Source organism: Dipodomys merriami, unplaced genomic scaffold, assembly GCF_024711535.1.
Source record: "Dipodomys merriami isolate MVZ:Mamm:240054 unplaced genomic scaffold, mDipMer1.0.p SCAF_14, whole genome shotgun sequence".
In the NCBI taxonomy this organism is placed as follows: Eukaryota; Metazoa; Chordata; class Mammalia; order Rodentia; family Heteromyidae; genus Dipodomys; species Dipodomys merriami.
In genome coordinates this window covers 27,416,193-27,435,668 of record NW_027202715.1, presented here as the reverse complement: position 1 = coordinate 27,435,668, position 19,476 = coordinate 27,416,193, and the positions used below count along the sequence as shown (strand labels likewise).

Sequence of the window (19,476 nt, the reverse complement as noted above, 5' to 3'; positions counted from 1 at the left end):
CTAGAACTTGACTCTGCAGGCAACTCATTAGCCAAAGTCTCTGCTCCAACTGAAGCAGGGCCGGAGATCCAGCCTGCAGACCTGCAGGAGATGGACAGGATAGTCCAAAGGGACAGTGCTACCGCGTGCCCAGACCACTGCCATTAGAGGCTCGCAGTGATCGCCATCGCCGGGGCGCTCCGGGCCTGGGACGGGCTGCCAGGCTGTCCCGTGCCCGCAGAATGACCGCTTTGTGACGTGCGTCCCGGGGCGGTCCCGCACAGACGCTGTTAAGGCCCCACCCGGCTCCGGAGGAGGCAGAAGGCGTGGTCCACCTGCCGGCAGGCTCAGCCCCAGCCCATCTTTAGAAAGCGGGCGGCCTGGGGCAGAGGCGGCTCCGCAGCGCCTCCTGGAGGCCAGCACCCTCCCTTCACCTCCGCGCTGCTTCGCCCCGCCACATCCCCCTTCCAGCTCCGCCCACCGGGGGAACGCACGCCGGCGCCCAGTCAGTTTCGTCCGGTTCCGCCCCCCCCCCCCCCCCCCCCCCCCGCTCCCTGTCTCCAGACCGGATGTTAGCTGAGCTCCCATAGTGCCTCGCGAGTGGCGGGCATGATAACAAACCCTGGGCGTCCGCACGCGTGTTCGGGTCGCCCCAGCGGGGGCTCCGCGGTGGTGAGCGGGAGGTTCTGCGGGGTCGGGTGCCGGCTGCTGTCTGGTCCGGCGGCGCCATGTCGCTCCTCCGGGGCGTGTGGGGCGCGCTGAGGGTGCTGGGAAGATCCGGAGCGGAGCTGTGCACTGGCTGTGGGAGTCGCCTGTGTTCACCTTTCAGGTAGGACCGGCGGCCGGCCGGGCGGGGGCCTGCAGCCGCGGCCCTGCACGCTCGGCCCGCCCCGAGCCCGAGCCCCGAGCCCTGCGACCCCGCGGTCGGACCTCGGCCTTGTGAGCCCCGGGCCTCCGTCCTTCCTGGGGGCCCCGTACCTGGCCTCCTGGGCTCCGATCACCCTCTCCCCGCCCCCTCCATCCAGAGCGAGGTTCACCCATTTCCCGCCATCCACTAGGCTCCAGGGAGGGGTAGGGGTAGGGCAGGTGCCTAGAGCTGGGACACAGCTGCTTCCCTCCACTCTGCTCCGTCTTTGTTGAGCATGCAAGGACATGGGGACGTTCAGCTCCAGAAAGCTCTTTTCCCTGAAAAACAAAACAAAACCCAAAAGTGATTGGGAGGTGGGGGGTGTAGCTCCAAGGGAAAAAAAAGCCCCTGTCCAGCCTTCGCTTGCCCCGGATTGGATTCCATCCACCGGATGATTGGTGAAAATGTTTGACATCTTGGTGACAGATAATTATTTGGAAATCTCTGTTCGTGGGTATATGAATCTCGACAGGTTAAAGACCAGACACTGATTGTATTCTTTTTTTATTTCCTGTGTAGTTTTGTGTATTTTCCAAAATGGTTTTCATCCACCTTGAGTAGTTATCCAAAAAAACCTATGACTTCCTACCTTCGATTTTCTAAAGAACAGCTACCAGTATTTAGAGCTCAGAATCCCGGTAAGGAGTTGGGGGCGGGGGAAGGTGTATGTGGGGTGTGGCTTGTATTCCTTCTCCGATGTAATAAAAAAGGCTTCTAAGGAGTTAAATTACAAATTTTATCCTACCATAGTATTTAGAGGCTCTGGAACAATAATTTCTCCTCATAGTCTAGCATTTTATATCAAATAGAAATGCTTTAAGTATACAATAAGAACTGCTAAAAAGTATTTTTCAGTGTGGAAAGCACCCTGGGAAGAAGATATTTAAAATAAGCCTACTTGCCTTTGGCTTACAGAGTCCACCTACAAATGATTTTATCTCTTGTTTAGGTGCCGTTTTTCTACATGAGAGTATTGTTCATAAAGCTACAGGAAAATATTAAGTTCTGTAAACCGTTCGTTACTGCCAACTTCAAGAATATTTTCACTAAAAATCATTCCTGAGTTTCTGAAAATGATTCCAAGTTGGCTGTTCACTATCTACAATGGTGGCAGGGCCTTTAATTTTAGGTTATATTGTGAAAGTAACAGTTAAGTTATTATAGCTAACCTTTGCCCAGGATTTCTAAAACCTTTTTACCTACACTACTGGTAATCTCAACTGATCTACAAGAAAAATACATTATAAAATGAGTTTGTTTTTAGAGATAAACTTACATACCTGTCTGCATGTTTTTAGTCTTAAGAGTTGAGACAATTGGTGGTTGTTAAGAAAAGGAAGGAAGTGAAAAAAATGGTTTAGTTTTAGAATAGTTGCCAGGCATGGCTGTGCACATCTTTAATCCTAGTTACTAGTGAAGCAGAAATCAGTAAGATTAGGGTCCAAGTAGGTTGGGCAAAAGATGCCAGACCCTGTCAGAAAAATGAAAAGGACTGGGGCTTAGCTTGAGTGTTGAGTGCCTTTTTAGCAAGTGCTAGGCCCTCATCCAGTTCAGACTGCAGCACACTCCCCTCCTGAAAAACATTTTTGTTATTGGATGCAAGGTGGTGTTATATGAATACAGACTGTATTCTGCAGTTTAGCCAGGTTTTATGAGCTTAATTCCAGAAAGATATGAAACAAATGCTTCAATGAAATTTGAAAGTAAAAATCTATGTTGTACTCCAGTCATTAAAGCTCTTCGTGAATGTGTGTGAATGGGGGGGTGTGCGCACATGCACGTGTGTGCATGTGCTGAAATTTGAGGCTTGAACTCAGGGTCTGGGCGCTATCCTTGAACCATAGCACCATTTTCAACTTTTTTGGAAGTGAATTGGATATAAAGCTCAGATTTTTCCAACCTGGCCTGACTTCAAACTGAAATCCTCAGATCTCAGCCTCCTGAGGCGATTACAAGTATTGACTGGTGGCTCATGCTTGTAATTAAAGCTTTTAACATTGTTCAGTAAAGGTTATAATTATTTATTGTGTTGAACTCTTAGAGAAGAAAAAATTAAGCCCTTATGTTAAATGTGTCTAGAGGTGTTAGAGATGTCTAGAATTTACTTACCTTGAGAACTAATAAGATTTTGTGCAGTTGTCCTGATTTTAGAAATTAATCCTGAGACAAAATTGTGACAATCCTTTCATCTTACTTTAATTCATAGATGTGAAAAATAAAGAACTAATTAGACAAATTGCAGAGGTATGGAGAGGACTTCCTGAGTCAAAGAAAAAGGTAAGTATATAAATATTCAGCATTACTGACCAGTTAGGAACCCTTATTGTGTCCTTTTTTTTTAAGTACTGGGGCTTGAATTCTGGGCCTGGTCTGTCCTAGATAGAGCTTTTGTGTGCTCAAGGCTGCACTCTACCACTTGAGCCACAACTCCATGTTCAGCTTTTTGTTCTTAATTGTAGATAAGAGTTTCACAGACTTTTCCTGCCCTGGCTGGCTTTGAACCTGTCTCCTCAGATCTCAGCCTCCTGAGTCGTTAGAATCACAGGGATTAGTCAGTGGCACCCAGCCACCTATCCTTTTTTTAACATCTGTTGTCCACAAGGGAACTTCATACATTCTGGTTCAAATAGATGATGAGAAGAGAGAGAGAGAGAGAGAGAGAGTGTGTGTGTGTGTGTGTGTGTGTGTGTGTGTGTGTGTGTGTGTGTGTACATATATATAAATGGGGTGAGGAAAGTGAGTGGTTAGTGGCAGTTTGAAGATGGAGGCTAATTTCTATTCTGTCACCTTGGTTAATAATAAGTATGTGAAAAATGCATCTCATATCTGAGTACCTTTTTCATTTGGTGGTTCATTCTTTATCTGAGTTCATACACTTGTCTTTCCTTGGCAGAGAATGTTATGTTGAATTTTTCTAGCAACAGTTAGTGACTTATCATTTGGGTTTTTTATTTATAGATATATGAAGATGCTTATAAGGCAGACTGGAAAATATACAAAGAAGAAATAAACAGAATTCAAGAACAGCTTACTCCAAGTCAGTTGCTGTCTTTGGAAAAAGAAATCATACAAAGACGTTTGAAAAGGAAAGCATTAATAAAAAAGAGAGTGAGTATCATTGAAACACTCCTATGAAAAAAATCAAATTCTTGTAACTAAGGAATGTAATTGAAATGCTAATGTATAGATAAGATATAGAATGTTCAGACATTCTTGAGTTAGGCAGAAATCTGATGCTCATTTTTTCTTACTACAAGGGCTTGTCATTGTGTTTATCTTGGAAATCCTTTCAGATGTCTCCAGATATATGATATACTTAGAACTAATATGAAAGCTTTAGAAATAGTTAAGAAATACAAGTTTCAAAATTTATAGTTCCTAGCTTGAAATGTTGATCTGCATTCAAGGCTTGATGGATGTTAGACTTTCTATCCAGTGTTAGGTGCGAGTTGGCCGTCTTGCTGGTGAATGCTTTAAAAGGTAATGTTCATTAGAGTTAAAACTGTTCCCCTGGAAAAGTAGATTGCACCCTTAAGCATGAGATGCCAAGGTATCTCTCCCTGACTCTGTTTTAAGTAGAAATGTTTAAGCACTAGGGCTGAGAGTTCATCCAAGTCAGTGATGGTAATCTAAGGCAGCTGGTAGTTAGTAAAAGGAAGCCAAAAAGGCCAATAGTAGTGAGAAATAGTGTGTATATGGAGATGGTTTTTCAAGAATAAAATCTCCCTCTTTTCTTTTCCCTCCCTGTAATGCACCCAGCTGATGCTGAGGGTAGTGAAGATGAGAAGTGGGACTGGGCAGCATAGGGGGTTTCTGCTTCTGATCTATACTCTTGACTGGACTTGATCTCCTTCCCATTAAAGATTCCCAATGCAACTGGTGTAGAGATCACAAGATAAGTGTCAGACCTAGAATTTGCAAGCAAAGCACATAGAAGAGAAATCTTCAGCAGCAATTCTAGAAACAATAGAAAAATAGTTAAGACTAAAAAAAAAAAATAAAGTACTTAGAGTCTACACTAGTTTCAATACTAAGTGACTAAGAGTTCAGGAAGAAGGACATGATTGCTACATGTATATTAGGAAATCCCAACTTTTACTAAGGAGTAAACATGGAATTTATTTATTGTAACCAAATTGTCATGATCCATGGGATTTTATAAATTCAAACATTACTATCTAAATACAGAAATGAAATAGGATATTTCAGTATTCCTTATTTTCTGAATTGGGAACAAAATTAAGAGCTCAAGGGATACTTGTGTTGTTTTTCATAGTTTCTTTCTGTTTTTATCTAGTAGGAAAACATGAATTGAACACATCTCTTGAACTTTTAATGTTGACATTCAGGATAGGAGTGGAATGAGAAATTATTAGATAGTCCTTAGGTTTAACAGTGTGGTCTGTAAGGATCCAAGTGGGATCTTAAAATATTTTATCTTTAAACTCCATGTAAATGCTCCATCTATTCAGTTAATGAGATCATGAAAATAACATGTAAAGGAAACAATTTTCTATGGAAATAACTTGTGGAAAATGCAATATGTATAAAACTTGTATATGTATATGGTTTTATTTTTTTCCGTCCATACTGAAGATTGATGTCAAGGCCTTGTGCTCAGTAGGTATGCGTTCTACCACTGGAGCTACATCTCCAGGCTATTTTTGTTTTTATTTTTGTTGTCATTGTTAAGGTATGGCCTTGTTTTATGCCTGGGCTGGCCTGGGCTGCTGTTCTTCTGCTTCTACTGTTCTTGTTCTACTTTTCTGAGTTGCTGAGGGTGAGAGGTTTGCACTACTGTGCCCAGCCATTGTGCTTCCTCTGTACTAGAATAACAGGTATGCACCACTGCACCCCACCGTTGGTTGAGAGAAGCCTCTTGAATATCTTTTTAGCTGTGATGTCCCAGTCTCTGCCTCCCAAGTAGTAGAATTAATGTTTGATCATCACAACCAGCTTCCTGAAAATTTTAAAATATAGTGCTCTCCAAATCTCTGACCCTGAGAGGTGATGAGCATATTCTTTACATGAAAACAATAACATTTTCTTACTTAGTTCTGTGATGTATAGTAGGGAATAGTTTCTGTAAATAATGTTATGTCTCATGGAGATCAAAACTAGTCTGACCCTTTTTGTTTCTTCAGGAGTTAACATCTCTTGGAAAACCCAAAAAAACTCGTTCAGCATACAACATTTTTATAGCTGAAAAATTTCCAGAAACCACAGAATCATCATCTAAGGTAAACAGCTACATTTGTTTCTTAGATATTTGTTTAATTTGAAAATTACTTAGGGTATTGTAGGCTTACAGGTATGAGCCACTGGCGACCAGCATACACGTCTTTTAAACGTTATTTCAATTCATCTTACCTTTTACTTCCATGTTACACCACTCTGACGTTGCCACGCCTACATTGTTTGGTATTCTGCATTGTGAATCAAATTGCTTTTAAGTTTTCCCATTGTCCTTAGTAGTTAAGCTCTATCAGCTCATTAGTGATTACTCTACTTGCTTTTCACTTCTGGTTTTGTTTTAGTAGTGTTCTCTCTCTCTTTTTTTTTTTTGGTCAGTTGTGGGGCTTGAACTCTGAGCCTGGGTGCTTTCCCTGAGCTCTTCAGCTCAGGGCGAGCACTCTACAACTTGAGCCACAGTGCCATTTCTGGTTTTCTGGTAGTTAATTGGAGATGAATGTCCCAGGGACTTTGCTGCCTTAGAACTGCAATCCTTAGGAAAAAAAAAAAGAACTGCAATCCTCAGATCTCAGCCTCCTGAATAGCTAGGATTACAGGCGTGAGCCACTGGCACCTGGTGTTTTTTCTTAAATCTGTCCACACATTTATGCCTTAATTTTTTTGTTTAATGCAGCTTCAAGAGGAAACAAAAGTATACATCCTTTTATCCTATTATAGATGAAGAATCAAGTCTATGGAAAATGAAATTTGTATTTTTTCCTATGCCTATACCTAAAAACTTAGGGTACACATTTTAGAATGAAACAAAATGACATGAATGAACACTTTTTCAAATTAGTCTGAGAAAAATATAGATATACCCAGATCTTAGTATTTCCGAATCAAAGAGATAAATATTGGCTATCATTTTTGTAAATTTTAACAGCATAATAGAATTTGTTTAGAAATAGAGTTTTATGCCGCTTTGCCTGTTATTTATTGATATTTAAGGTTGTTTTCTTTTTCTTTTTTTGCCCATCATGGGGCTTGAACTAAGGACCAGGAGGGTGCTGTCCCTAAGCCAGCTTAAGGCTAGCACTGTACCACTTGAGCCACAGCTCCACTTCTGAATTTCTAGTAGTTAATTGGTGATAAGAGACTCATGGCCTTTCCTGGCTTCAAACTGTGATCCTCAGATCTCAGACACCTGAGTAGTTACAGTTACAGCATCAGTGCCTGGCTTATTTGAATTTTTGTTGTTGAAATAAATAAAAAATTTCTGCGCTGGAAATATGACTTACTAGTAGAATACTTGCCTAGGGTACAAGCACTGAGTTTGAGTCTTCAGAACTACATAAAACTAAAAAAAATTAAATTTTTTAACATATATTATCTGTGAATTACCAAAGTCTGTGTATGCGCTATTTAAACATATGTTACTTTGCAGGAAAAATTGAAGACTTTAAATGAAAAATGGAAAAATATGCCTGCTTTTCAAAAGCAGGTAAGTATTGAGCTTTTTAGTCCCAAGTGTTTTTAACGAGTGTTTGTGCAATAATAGATTAGGACAAGGTTTGATTTAAGGGTCATAAGCCTAATGGTACTAAAAAAATTTCATTTTAAAATTATTTTCATAGTTTGAAACTAGTTTGGCCTTTCTTGGTAAACACAGTTTGACATTGAAAATGCCACTCTTGGGGTGCCTACTCCATCAGATGCTCATCCAACCCTGCCTTTACACCCTTGCATCCCTCAAGTCCTGAAATTTTTTTTTCCAGTGTAAGATCTTTTATTTTTAAAAAACCTTGTTATTGTAAAGGTGATATACAGAGGGGTTCAGTTATATAAATCAGATAATATGTACAATTCTTTTTTAATATACTTTATTGTAAAGATACTGTACAGAGGGGTTACAGTTATACGAGGAAGGTAATGAGTACATTTCCTATCAAGCATTGTTACTCCCTCTTTAGTTTTTTCCCCTACCATCCCTTCCCTCCCACCCCTCCTCCACCCCAAAGTTGTAAAGTTTGTTTTCAACATAGTGTCTTGTACATCTCCTTGTTACGATGAGTCAACCTGTATCTTTATTTCAGTATTTTGTTATTCCCCTTCCCCTCCCCAAATTAGAAAAATGTATATACAAGATGCAGGGCACCGGAAAACAGGGGTTATACCATCGGGGAAGAACATACAAAAGAAACAAAAAAATCACATAGCACATTACAAATACATTAAAAACAACAGCAAGAAAGATAAAACCTCTTATGTGTCCCTGTCTTGGGGTTTATTTAGCATCATCTTTTTTTTTTTTTTTAAATTTTATTTTATTTTATTTGTGAACATACTGTACAGAGGAGTTACAATTACATGGGCAGGATAATGCGTACATTTCTTTATTTAGCATCATCTTGTATGGTCATATGTACATAGCTTTTGAACTTTTCTGCTTGTCCTAGACATGTACTAATTATTGCAAATAATGAAAACCATAGGACCTATGTTTCTTTGGGTCTAGCTTCACTTAATATAATTTTTTCCAAGTCTTTCCATTTCCTAACAAATGGGGCAGTGTCATTCTTTCTGATGGAGGCATAGAATTCCATCTGTGTGTGTGTGTGTGTGTGTGTGTGTGTGTGTGTGTGTGTGTGTGTGTGTGTGTGTGTGTGTGTGTGTGTGTGTGTGTGTGTGTGTGTGTGTGTGTGTGTGTGTGTGTGTGTGTGTGTGTGTGTGTGTGTGTGTGTGTGTGTGTACAACATTTTCTTGATCCATTCATCTACTGAGGGGCATCTGGGTTGGTTCCCTATCTTAGCTATGGTGAATATTGTGCTGGTAGCTTTAGTATGGCCTTGTTTGTGATCATTTGGGTAAATGCCCAAAAGTGGGATTGCTGGGTCATAGGGGAGCTCTATGTGGAATCTTTTGAGGATCCTCCATACTGCTTTCCAAAGTAGTTGTACAAGTTTACACTCCCATCAATAATGCAGTAGGGTTCCCTTCTGGCCACATCCCCTCCAGCATCTGTTTTTATTAGATTTCTTGATTATAGCCATTCTAACTGGGGTGAGGTGGAATCTCAATGTTTTTTTGATTTGCATTTCTTTATGGCCAGAGAAATTGAGCATTTCTTCATGTGTCTTTTGGCCATTCTTATTTCCTCTTCATTGAAGCCTTTCTTTAAGTCTCTAGCCTACTTATTAATGGGGCAATTGTTTCTTTGAGGATTTGCTGTTGGGGGATTTTTTGGGGAGGGGGGGCATTCTGTCATGGGGCTTGAACTCTGGGCCTGTGCACTATCACTCAGCTTTTCAGCTCAAGGTGAGTGCCTTATCCCTTGAGCCACAGTGCCACTTCTGGTTTTCTGAGCAGACTCTGGAGATGAGTCTCACAGAGTTTCCTGCCTGGGCAGGCCCTCAGATCTCAGCCTCCTGAGTAGCTAGGATTAATTTTTTGGATTCTAAGTATTTTTTAAATATGATTAATTTTTTGGATTCTAAGTATTTTTAAATATGAGGCCCTTGTCTGTTGTATGGCTTAGTGATAATCTTCTCCCAATCCATGGGCTTTCTATTGATCTTGCTAGCTATGTCCTTTGCCATGTAGAAGCTCTGCAGTTTCATGCAATCCCATTTGTCCAACCTTGATTGTGATTTGTTGTGTTTCTGGGTCTTTATTAAGAAAATTTCGGCCTATGCCAAGGAGCCCTAGAGTTTCTCCTATTCCTTCCTGTAATGTTTTCAGGGTGTCCGCTTTGACTTTGAGGGCTTTGATCCATTTGGAGTTGATTCTGGTGCAGGGTGATATATAAAAGATCTAGCTTTACTTTTCTACAGGTCTTTAACCAACTTTGCCAGCACCATTTACTGAAGAAAGCCCTGAAAGTTTAACAAATTCACTAATACTTAACCTTTTTCTCATTTTACTTTGATCTTAACTTTTTTTTTCATTCCCCATTACATATGCACTTAGAGTAGTGATGCAGTTTTTATTCAGAGTAATCCTGTCATATTTGTGGATTTAGTGTTTATGGTTTAGCTAAGTGTAGTTAAATAAAAAATATTTGCAATAGCTAGTATATATCTGAGACAAGCAGAAAAGGTCAGATAAGATGATGTTAAGTGAAATGAACCCCAAGATAAGGGCACAAGTGGTTTTTTTCTTTCTTGCTATTGTTTCTAACCTATTTATAAGGTACCATATGATTTTTTTTGTTGCTTTGTATGTCCCTCCCTCAAGGTATAACCCCTGTTTTCACTGTATTTGATGTTGGTATAATTTGGGGAGTAGAAGGGAAAAAACAAATTGTTTAAATAGGGCTACAGGTTGACCCATTGCAACAATGAGATGTACAAGATGCTATTCAAAAAACGAACTTTACAAGGTGGGGGGCGCGCCGTCGGGAGGGATGTAGTTGTGGAGAATGGGAAGGAAGGGATGGTATGGGGAAAACAAAGGAGGAGGCAATAATGCTTGATAAGAAATGTACTCATTATCTTGCCATGTGATTGTAACCCCATACAGTATTTTCACAATAAAAAACTTATTAAAAAATTATGTAAAAAAAATCAAGTCATTTCAAAACCCAAAAATTTTATGCACCCATGATACAGCTCAGTTATATGGTAGATAAGCTTTCAGTCCTGTTATCTTCACAGTTTTGTTTATATTGTGTGATCTGCTGAGTGTTTCCTGCTCTTCACTCTAGCAAATGTCTCCCATAAAGCAAGGTAAAAGCTATGGTGTTCCTCCGAAGCCTGAGGGGCTCTTAATGTCCTTAAGTGATTAAAAAATAAAAAATTTAGATTTACAAAGGTGGCACATCCTTAGAGAAACGTGGTGGCTGTTAATTTTTCCAAAATGGTTGTATTGGGAGGGTTCTGATTTAACATGTCCATTTATGTATAGAGTGCATTCTGATCAGAGTCAGCTGTGTCATCATTTTCCCTTCTCCATCTTCCCCTATCCTACCAGTCATATCAAGTTTCCCCATGACTATTCCAACTGTATTTGTCCACTGCTCCCTTTTTCATTCATCCACCCCTCTTACACTAGACCCCCTTCCTTCAAAACATGTTTCACATTCATCATATTCATTTTGCTGAACTGCTAAGTGTGCAAAGCATCTACACCATAGTGTTTTACTCCTGCATATACTATACTTATTTCACCTTGATTGTTTATAATGCATTTGCCCCATGTGTGTTTACATGGGAGGTGGTGTTTTGGATCATATTCTTTGTTCTCTTTTCTTTTTTCTTTTTTCTTTTGGTTTGAGATGGGGCTCAAACTCAGTATCTGATGCTTTTACTCATTGGCTAGAGATCTTGGCACTCTAGCAACTGAGGCCACACCTCTAAGCCCTAAAGGGTTGGTTATTTTCTTTTCTTTTTTTTTTTTTTTTTTTTTGTGGAAGGGGTCATATTCTTTAGAGAAAGTTGAGGGGCATTATGGGGAAAATTAACATACATTCTCAGCATTATACTGAACTCTGTGCATTCCGAGTGTTCATTGTTTTTCTGTAAACTGGTCTACTTGGAACCATATACCCGTGAGTACCAAAGGTCTGCTGTATATAAAAGCACTCCACAAATTAATTGCTCTTTTCTGAACATTAATTTAACAATTAACATTGTTTCTTAGGTTTATTATCAACTTTCTAAGGATGATAAAATTCGTTACGAGAATGAAATGAAATCTTGGGAAGAACGGATGATAGAAGTTGGGAGAAGTGATCTTGTACGTCAAAACAAGAAACTACAACCCAAAGCTGCTACTGAGAAACTAAACCTCAAAGAAGATTGAGTTGTGTTCATGATGGTTGGGCACAAGAAACAAATTAGGTCTCAATACCTGACATTGTAACATCAGAATAGATAAAGTTGGTAAACATTTTATATTCAATTCCTTTTTCTTTAGCCCATGGACTTCTGCCAGTTGAACATATTTTGTATTAGTATTTGTAAAACAGATGAAGGTCATGAAAATTTTTGTGTTCATAAGAACCACAGAGGGTCAAAATCTTTCATGCAAATTTAGCAGGGAATCATTTTACCTTTGATAAAGGTAAATCAGACTGTGAAGTTTTTTTTTATACTGGATGCTGATGGATATTCTTGCCTCCCTATGGAGGCAGGGACTTGTTTTCAATACTGTGGAAGCCACAGTGTTCTCTTGATATAATTGTGCCGTTAAAAAAAATGCAGCCAGAACTCATATCTGGGTAAACTCTTAATTCCTAGATGTAATTAGTACATATTCAGAGTTGATAGCTGTACATGCAAGTACTGGGTAGTTTCAGTAACAGTCTTTTATAAAAGGGACTAAGAGATTTATAAACCATTTTCTCATTGTCTTTTTCTTTTACCAAAGGGAAAACGAATTATGTACTAAATCTATGCATATTTTATATAGCATAGAATAAAAATTCTAATATTTCATTTTTCATGTTTCTGAATTAATCTAAGAACGAAGTATTTGTTTAATGTCCTATTTTATAGTAGAGAATTTTATTTTTTTCTGAATTATTTCTTCTTTCATGTAATATAGTCACAGAATAATGTGTGGTAGAGATTTTTAATTGGAGTCTAAAAAACAGAAATCTCCAAAGTCAAAAATTTGAAGCATTGGGCTGGGAAGGTAGCTCAGTGGTAGAGTGCTTGCCTTGTATGCATGAGGCCCTGGGTTTGATTCCTCAGCACCACATAAGCAGAAAAAGCCGGAAGTGGTGCTGTGGCTCAAGTGGTAGAGCGCTAGCCTTGAGCTGAAGAGCTGAGGGACAGCGCCCAGGCCCAGAGTTCAAGCCCTATGACCGGCAAAAAAAAAATTTGAAGCATTATGTATAATATGTAAAGCTTTATATAAAAGACAGCCAACTATTGTATATGGGCTCAGCCTACTGCCTATTTTTTGTACCCTGTATGTTAGAGTTTTATAGGAACACAGCTGAACACAGCCATGTAAATTCTACTTACTGTATATGGCTTCCATTATGCTACAATGAGATTTGAGGGGCTGCTACAGGATCTGTCCTGGAAAGCCCAGAGCATCTTCTATCTGGTGCTTATCATCTTACCAAACAAGGTTTATAGCATAGCGCAGTGTAACTGCTGTTCCCAGGTGTGGAAGTGTTGGAATAGTTATTTCAAATGCTTCATATATTCTCAGAATAGTAGTCACTTTGTTTTAAGACAATAGTCATCACTGTATAGAGGTAAGCAAACTTGCTCCTCAAAGTTAGTAAGGAAAAGAATAATCTTTAGTCTTCAATTATATAGTGATAAATGAAAAAGGTTCATATTTTTGACATGAGATTTTCTTAAGATTTGTTTGCTATGGGCTCAGCAAAGTGGACTAGCTAGCCCACATAACAGCTAGTGCACATCCCAGAAACATCACTGTAGTGGGAAGCTGTCATTCTTTTTAAGACTTGTTTATTCTCTAAGAGAGTCAAGCACAACTATTCATAGTCCACACCATCTTTTATTAAGTGGAGTAGTTCATCTTTTATCATGAATTCAAAGGACCTGTAACTCTTGAGTTCATAGGTACTTTCTGTTATTGTTCAGAATACTTTTAAATTGAAGATTTTTTGTGTGTCAATGAGAAATGTGTAAAACATCAAGAAGAAAGTGGTTATATACTGAACATGACAAAGATAGGGCAGAGAGGGAGGGAGGGTGGGATGGATGGATGGATGGATGGCTATTCAGGGCTGGGCTGTAAGTTCAGAGGTTAGCAGTAAGTTCAGAGGTTAGCACTTGCCTGGCAAGGCTAGCAAGGCCCCAGGTGTGACTCTCGGCACCAGCCAATCAATCAATGTATTTTCAAATTTCAAATTATCTTTCTCCATGGATTTTAGTATATTTAAACTACATATAAAATAGATGCCATGTAGTTTGGAGGTAGTGGGAATGAAGACGAAGTGCAATTTTTATCAAGTAGGTTTTCAGGTGAGAATTAAGCTCTACTTTTCTTATTATATACTGTCTTTCGTAGTGTAAAAAAGATAAATCACAACTCTATTCTGTGCTTCAGAGGCACACAAGGGGCACGTAAAATTCACTATAATTAACATAATGGGATGAGTAAGAGAAATGTGATAGGTGAACATCTATAGGACAAATGTAGCATAAAAGACTGACAATTAGCCTGCAAAAACCTTTCCTCTGCTGAGCCTTTTACCATTTAACCACGAATACTATTGTGTATTTGATTGAAATTACACTTCAAATAATATTGTGAAAGTCTGTTTAGTAAGTTCCAACTTAATATAGGAAGAACTGGTATAAAACCTAAGATCTGGGTATCTTGGTTTCTTTCTAAAAGAAAGTCATTGGTAATACTTTAAATTCTAGGATGATCTGACATGCAAACGTGAAATAAATTTCATTTCCTATTTGTGGAAGACTCATGTTATATACCAGAACCATAGTTATAACAATTTACCCAATGTTTTCTGTTACAAAGAGTAAGAACAACAATAACCATTGACCCCCAGTTATAAAGTCTTATTAGACTTTTAATTTGTAGCGAGCAGTAGTTCAGGAGCTAAGGATAAGTGTTGGAAAATGTTGAAGCAATGAATAGAAGCATGTGTATGTTATTACAAGTAGTTACATAGAGATGGTAATTCTCTTAACAGTGGTGGTGTCAGGTTTTTGGAACAATTTGGTGGAGGGAGAGGGTTGTATGTCTATTTTACTTTCTGATGTATACTTTAATGGATACAAGTGTACAAATTCAGCTTATTGTAATTTTGCTGTTAACTTTTTTTTGAAAGCTATTTTTTAAACGTCATTATTGTTTCTAGTTGCCATGAATCTATATTTTAGATTTCTGAATTTAAAAGTTGGTATTATAATACTTTTAAGTAGATTTAAGGTAATTAGAATATTTTTCTCACATTTTCTACATCTTAAATTTATCTTCAGCAGGTTGTACTAAAAGAGCAGTTTTTAATACAGTAAAGTGATACTGTCCATTATTGCTCTTAGTTTCATCAATGTTTGCTACAAGAATTTTCCTTTCATTGCCTGACGACAACTCTCCCTGTTTGTAGCACTTAGGACTAAACACAAATTTGAAAATGTTCTGAGTTCAGATTGTATTGTATGTTTTGAAGTTTTAAAGTGTGATATTCTTTTTATTGAATTTCTGGAAAAAATAATATATTTGTAACTTTAAAAATTTTGAACTTTCCAGCCAGGCACCGGTGGCTTATGCCTACAGTCCTAGCCACTCAGCAAGCTGAGATCTGAGAATCAGGGTTCAAACCCAGCCCGGGCAGGAAAGTCCGTGAGACTATCTCCAATTAACCATCAGAAAATTGGAAGTAGCGTTGTGGCTCAAGTGGTAGAACGCTAGATAACCTTGATCTGAAGAGCTCAGGGATGGCGCTCAAGCCCAGAGTTCAAGCCCACAACACACACACACACACACACACACACACACACACACACACACACACACACACACACACACACACACACACACACACACACACACACACACACACACACACACACACACACACACACACACACACACACACACACACACACACACACACACACACACACACACTTTAACCTTTCCAAACTAAAACAACACAAAGCTAGTATCACCAATCTCTCACATTGTTCACAATAAAATTAACACACACACACACACACACAATTTAACCTTTCCAAACTAAAACAACACAAAGCTAGTATCACCAATCTCTCACATTGTTCACAATAAAATTAACTTTTGGTAACTGCACTGATTATATTTAATGTAAGACATAAAAAAAACACATTTTGTGTAGTTCAAAATATACACTTCCAAAGGAGCTAAATATTTTAATCCTAAACAAGAATTTTGAATAAGCATTTAAATAACATTTAAATCAGCCTCATAATAGTTTCTGATTTACATATGTCAAAGAAAATTGAAAGTGTATAGTAAAAGGAGATAAGATAAATTCTGAGTATAAAATTTTAGAAGTGAATTTTGGAAACTGGGAGCTCTGTGCTCCTCTAATCCAAAATATGAAATTTGGACATTGATGTGATGCTACTTATGAATGGAAAATCCCACAGCCTTGCTGAGATAAAAATATATAAACAGGTCAATTAAAAACATTGTGTGGGCTGGGAAGGTGGCTCAGTGGTAGAGTGCTTGCCTTGCATTCATGAGGCCCTGGGTTCAATTCCTCAGCACCACATAAACAGAAAAAGCCGCAAGTGGCACTGTGGTTCAAGTGGTAGGGTGCTAGCCCTGAGCTGAAGAGTTCAGGCCCCATGACTGGCAAAAAACAAACATCATGGGGCTGGGAAGGTAGCTCAGTGGTAGAGTGCTTGCCTTGCATGCATGAGGCTCTGGGTTCAATTCCTCAGCACCATATAAGCAGAAAAAGCCAGAAGTGGCGCTGTGGCTCAAGTGGTAGTTTGCTAGCCTGGAGCTGAAGAGCTGAGGGACAGCACCCAGGCCCTGAGTTCAGGCCACATGACCAGCAAAAAAAAAAAAAACAACATCATCTAAGATTATTCTTTGGTGTTGATGAAAATCTTTTAGACAAAGTTGGTTCCACTTTAAGATAATCTCATGTACATTCAAATCTATTCATATATATTAAAATATGGAAACATCTGGAGAGGGAAGCAGAGCTGGGAAGTGTAGCTCACACTTTGGTGAACATGTGGAAGAGATCATCTCCAGTGATCTGCTGATGAAACAGGCCTTTCCTCCTGCAGAAATTTTATTAAAGAGGCTTAAGACATAAAACCTGAATTGTCAGTAAAAGCAGTGGTTAGGTTGGCGTATCCAAAATCAGGTGTCTTAAATGTCAGCAGGTATGAAACTAGAGGAAATGGATCAGATCACTCAAGCAGGAGAGCAGAACGAAGTTCATTATTCCCTCATCCTAAACTTAAGAATCACCAGAAAAAAGTAAAATGGGAGTTCCTGGGTCTCACTTCCAGTAGGTTAACAAGAAGCTCAGGTGATTCTGGTGCCATTGGAATACTGATTATGATTTGAGGAACAATGATGCAACTACCAAAACGGTCCACTTAATGAACAATCACAGGCTTCAACTCAAGAACTCTTAACATGCTAAGCATGACAGACCTTAAGAGTGTTAATATAGACTTGGGTGATATACCAAGCAAAACCTTACTGTATACCTGACTAACACTACTCTTTAGCCTGATGGTGTAGCATTTGGCATTATTCTGAGAAAAGCTTTTTTGTTGGGGAGGATAGTTCATCCCTGGGACCAGCCCTGGTGGGCTTTACTTGGATTAGCCTTTCTCCATATCCACATAGCTGCCCGTTGCTCTCTGGGGGATTTTCAAGAATTAGGATACATTTTGCCTTGGTGGTCCATTGGAGGTGGTAGATTTAAAATTCAAAACTTATGAAAAGGATGATAAATTCTGATATGGGAACTATACACAAATATTACATGATTTTGTACAGTTTTAAAAATTTAAGCTGACAAATTTCCCCCCAACCCCCCTCACCAAAAAAACAAAAAACAAAAGTACCAACTGAATCTCTAAGCAACATATTCAAATCTGAGATGTTTTAAACAGGCTCATGCCTGTAATGGTAGCAACTCAGAAGGCTGAGATCTGAGGATTATGGCTTAAAGCCAGCCAATTCTCAAAAGTTATTTCCAATGATGATATATATATATATATATATATATATATATATATATACACATATATATATATATATGTATACACACATGCATATACATACATATATGTGGAGCTGTGGCTCAAGCTGTATAGTCTTGAATTAAAAAAAGCTGGAACAGTATTCAGGCCCAGAGTTCAAGCCTGGCACACACACACACATCCCATTAAAGAGTCCTGCTAGATGAGAAGAATAGCTCAATAGCTATGTACATATGACCATATAAGATGATGCTAAGTGAAATGAACTCTAAGACATGGACACAGAGGTTTTTCATCTTTTAAAAAAATGTACTATGTTATTTTTTTTTGTTTCTTTTGTATGTTTTTCCCCGTATGGTATATCCCTGTTGTTGTTGTATTTGATTTTGGTACCCTGGTATTGTATATACGTTTATTTGAATTAGGGAAGGGAAGAGGAACAACAGAAGGGTGAGACACAGGATGGTGTGGGGGGGAGGTGGGGAACCAATGCAACAGCGATAGACACAAGACAGTAGGTTGGAAATGATCTGTACAACTTGGGGAGGTTTGGGGGAGGGAAAGTAGGAGAAAATTGAGGGAAGGGATAACAAGGTTGACAAGAAATGTACTCATTACTTTATGTAACTAAAATCCTTGGCCGAAAAAAAAAAAAGGCTCCTGCTAAATCTATGCTAATCAATACTGAGGCAAGAAGACACCCTGACAACCCCACTCAGAACATGGACTTAAGTAGCTTTTTCAGTTTTCAGCTTCTGAATGAAGTTAATTCTGAATAAAGATGTTAATTCTATTTCAGAATTATTTTTTGTGAGTTATTTACAATGACAATTCTTAAGAGCGTAACTAAAGTTAACTGGAAAATAAAGCAGAGATTGCACTAGTAAGGAGGGAAAGCTCAAAATGCCCCTTCCTACGGAGAAAACAGTTTTATCCACACTGAACAACACATTCCATGAGGGTACTATCATGCCACTAGTTGATTTATTGCTTCATTTGTCTACTGTTTGTCTATTATGAATATGCGGAGCATTGTAGCTTGTTTTTGGAATAGTCTTTATAGTGATAGAGTGCCACACCCAGCATTTCACATCTCCACATTGCTGGTTCTCTCTGCATACCTGAGCTTGCTTCTCTTCAGTAAAGTCATATGTGATAGTGAACATTTTTTTTAATCTCCAGGTTTTCCCCTTAGCCATGCTTTTTTTTTTTTTTTTTTTCCATGTCATGCCAAACAAATCTTTGATGTCCAAGTAGTTTGCAGCCAAAGTAAGTTTGGAATGTGTTCTTTGGTCCACTCTCAGGAATTCCTGGTCCCAACAAAAGGGTGTGTGTGGGCGGGAGTTATTTGTTTATTATTGTTGTTTTTCTCATCTGAGGGGGAAAAGGGTCATCTTTGTGGAGGGGGCACCAATAAATGATGCCTTTCTTCCCTCTTATACCAGTGTTTGACTCAGGGCCTCATGCTTCCTAGGCAGGCTTGTCAAGCTAGTATGCTACCACATGAGCTGCCACACTTTCTCCTGGTTAGTTTGGAGATGGTGTCTTGCAGACTTTTCCCGCTTAGCCTCCAGATCTCTCAGGATCTAGAATTTCAGGCCCAAGCCACCAGCACCCGGCCTGAATAACCTTTTATATATTGCTGTATTCACATTTGATAGAACTGGGTCATCATCATCATCATATCCATTTCCAAATCTTCTGACATGGTCTTGAAGGTTACAGTTTGGCAATTTCTACATCAACTTT

At 39.0% G+C, this 19,476-nt stretch overlaps 1 protein-coding gene across 1 annotated transcript; it reads left to right on the top strand.

The window, feature by feature from the left end:
- The first annotated feature begins 290 nt into the window (after positions 1–290).
- On the top strand, positions 291–18,520 carry Tfam (transcription factor A, mitochondrial). The gene is made up of 7 exons (XM_070021071.1): positions 291–808; positions 1,406–1,524; positions 3,093–3,163; positions 3,845–3,994; positions 6,031–6,126; positions 7,506–7,562; positions 11,699–18,520. The coding sequence occupies exons 1-7, from the start codon at positions 708–710 to the stop codon at positions 11,858–11,860; spliced, it is 756 nt and encodes a 251-aa protein (XP_069877172.1). The 5' UTR covers positions 291–707; the 3' UTR covers positions 11,861–18,520.
- Positions 18,521–19,476: the final 956 nt, after the last annotated feature.

Coding starts and splice junctions, on each gene's coding strand:
- Tfam (XM_070021071.1), top strand. CDS start 708: ATGTCGCTCCTCCGGGGCGTGTGGGGCGCGCTGAGGGTGCTGGGAAGA. Junction 3,164..3,844: donor TTCCTGAGTCAAAGAAAAAG/GTAAGTATATAA, acceptor TTTTATTTATAG/ATATATGAAGATGCTTATAA. Junction 6,127..7,505: donor CCACAGAATCATCATCTAAG/GTAAACAGCTAC, acceptor GTTACTTTGCAG/GAAAAATTGAAGACTTTAAA.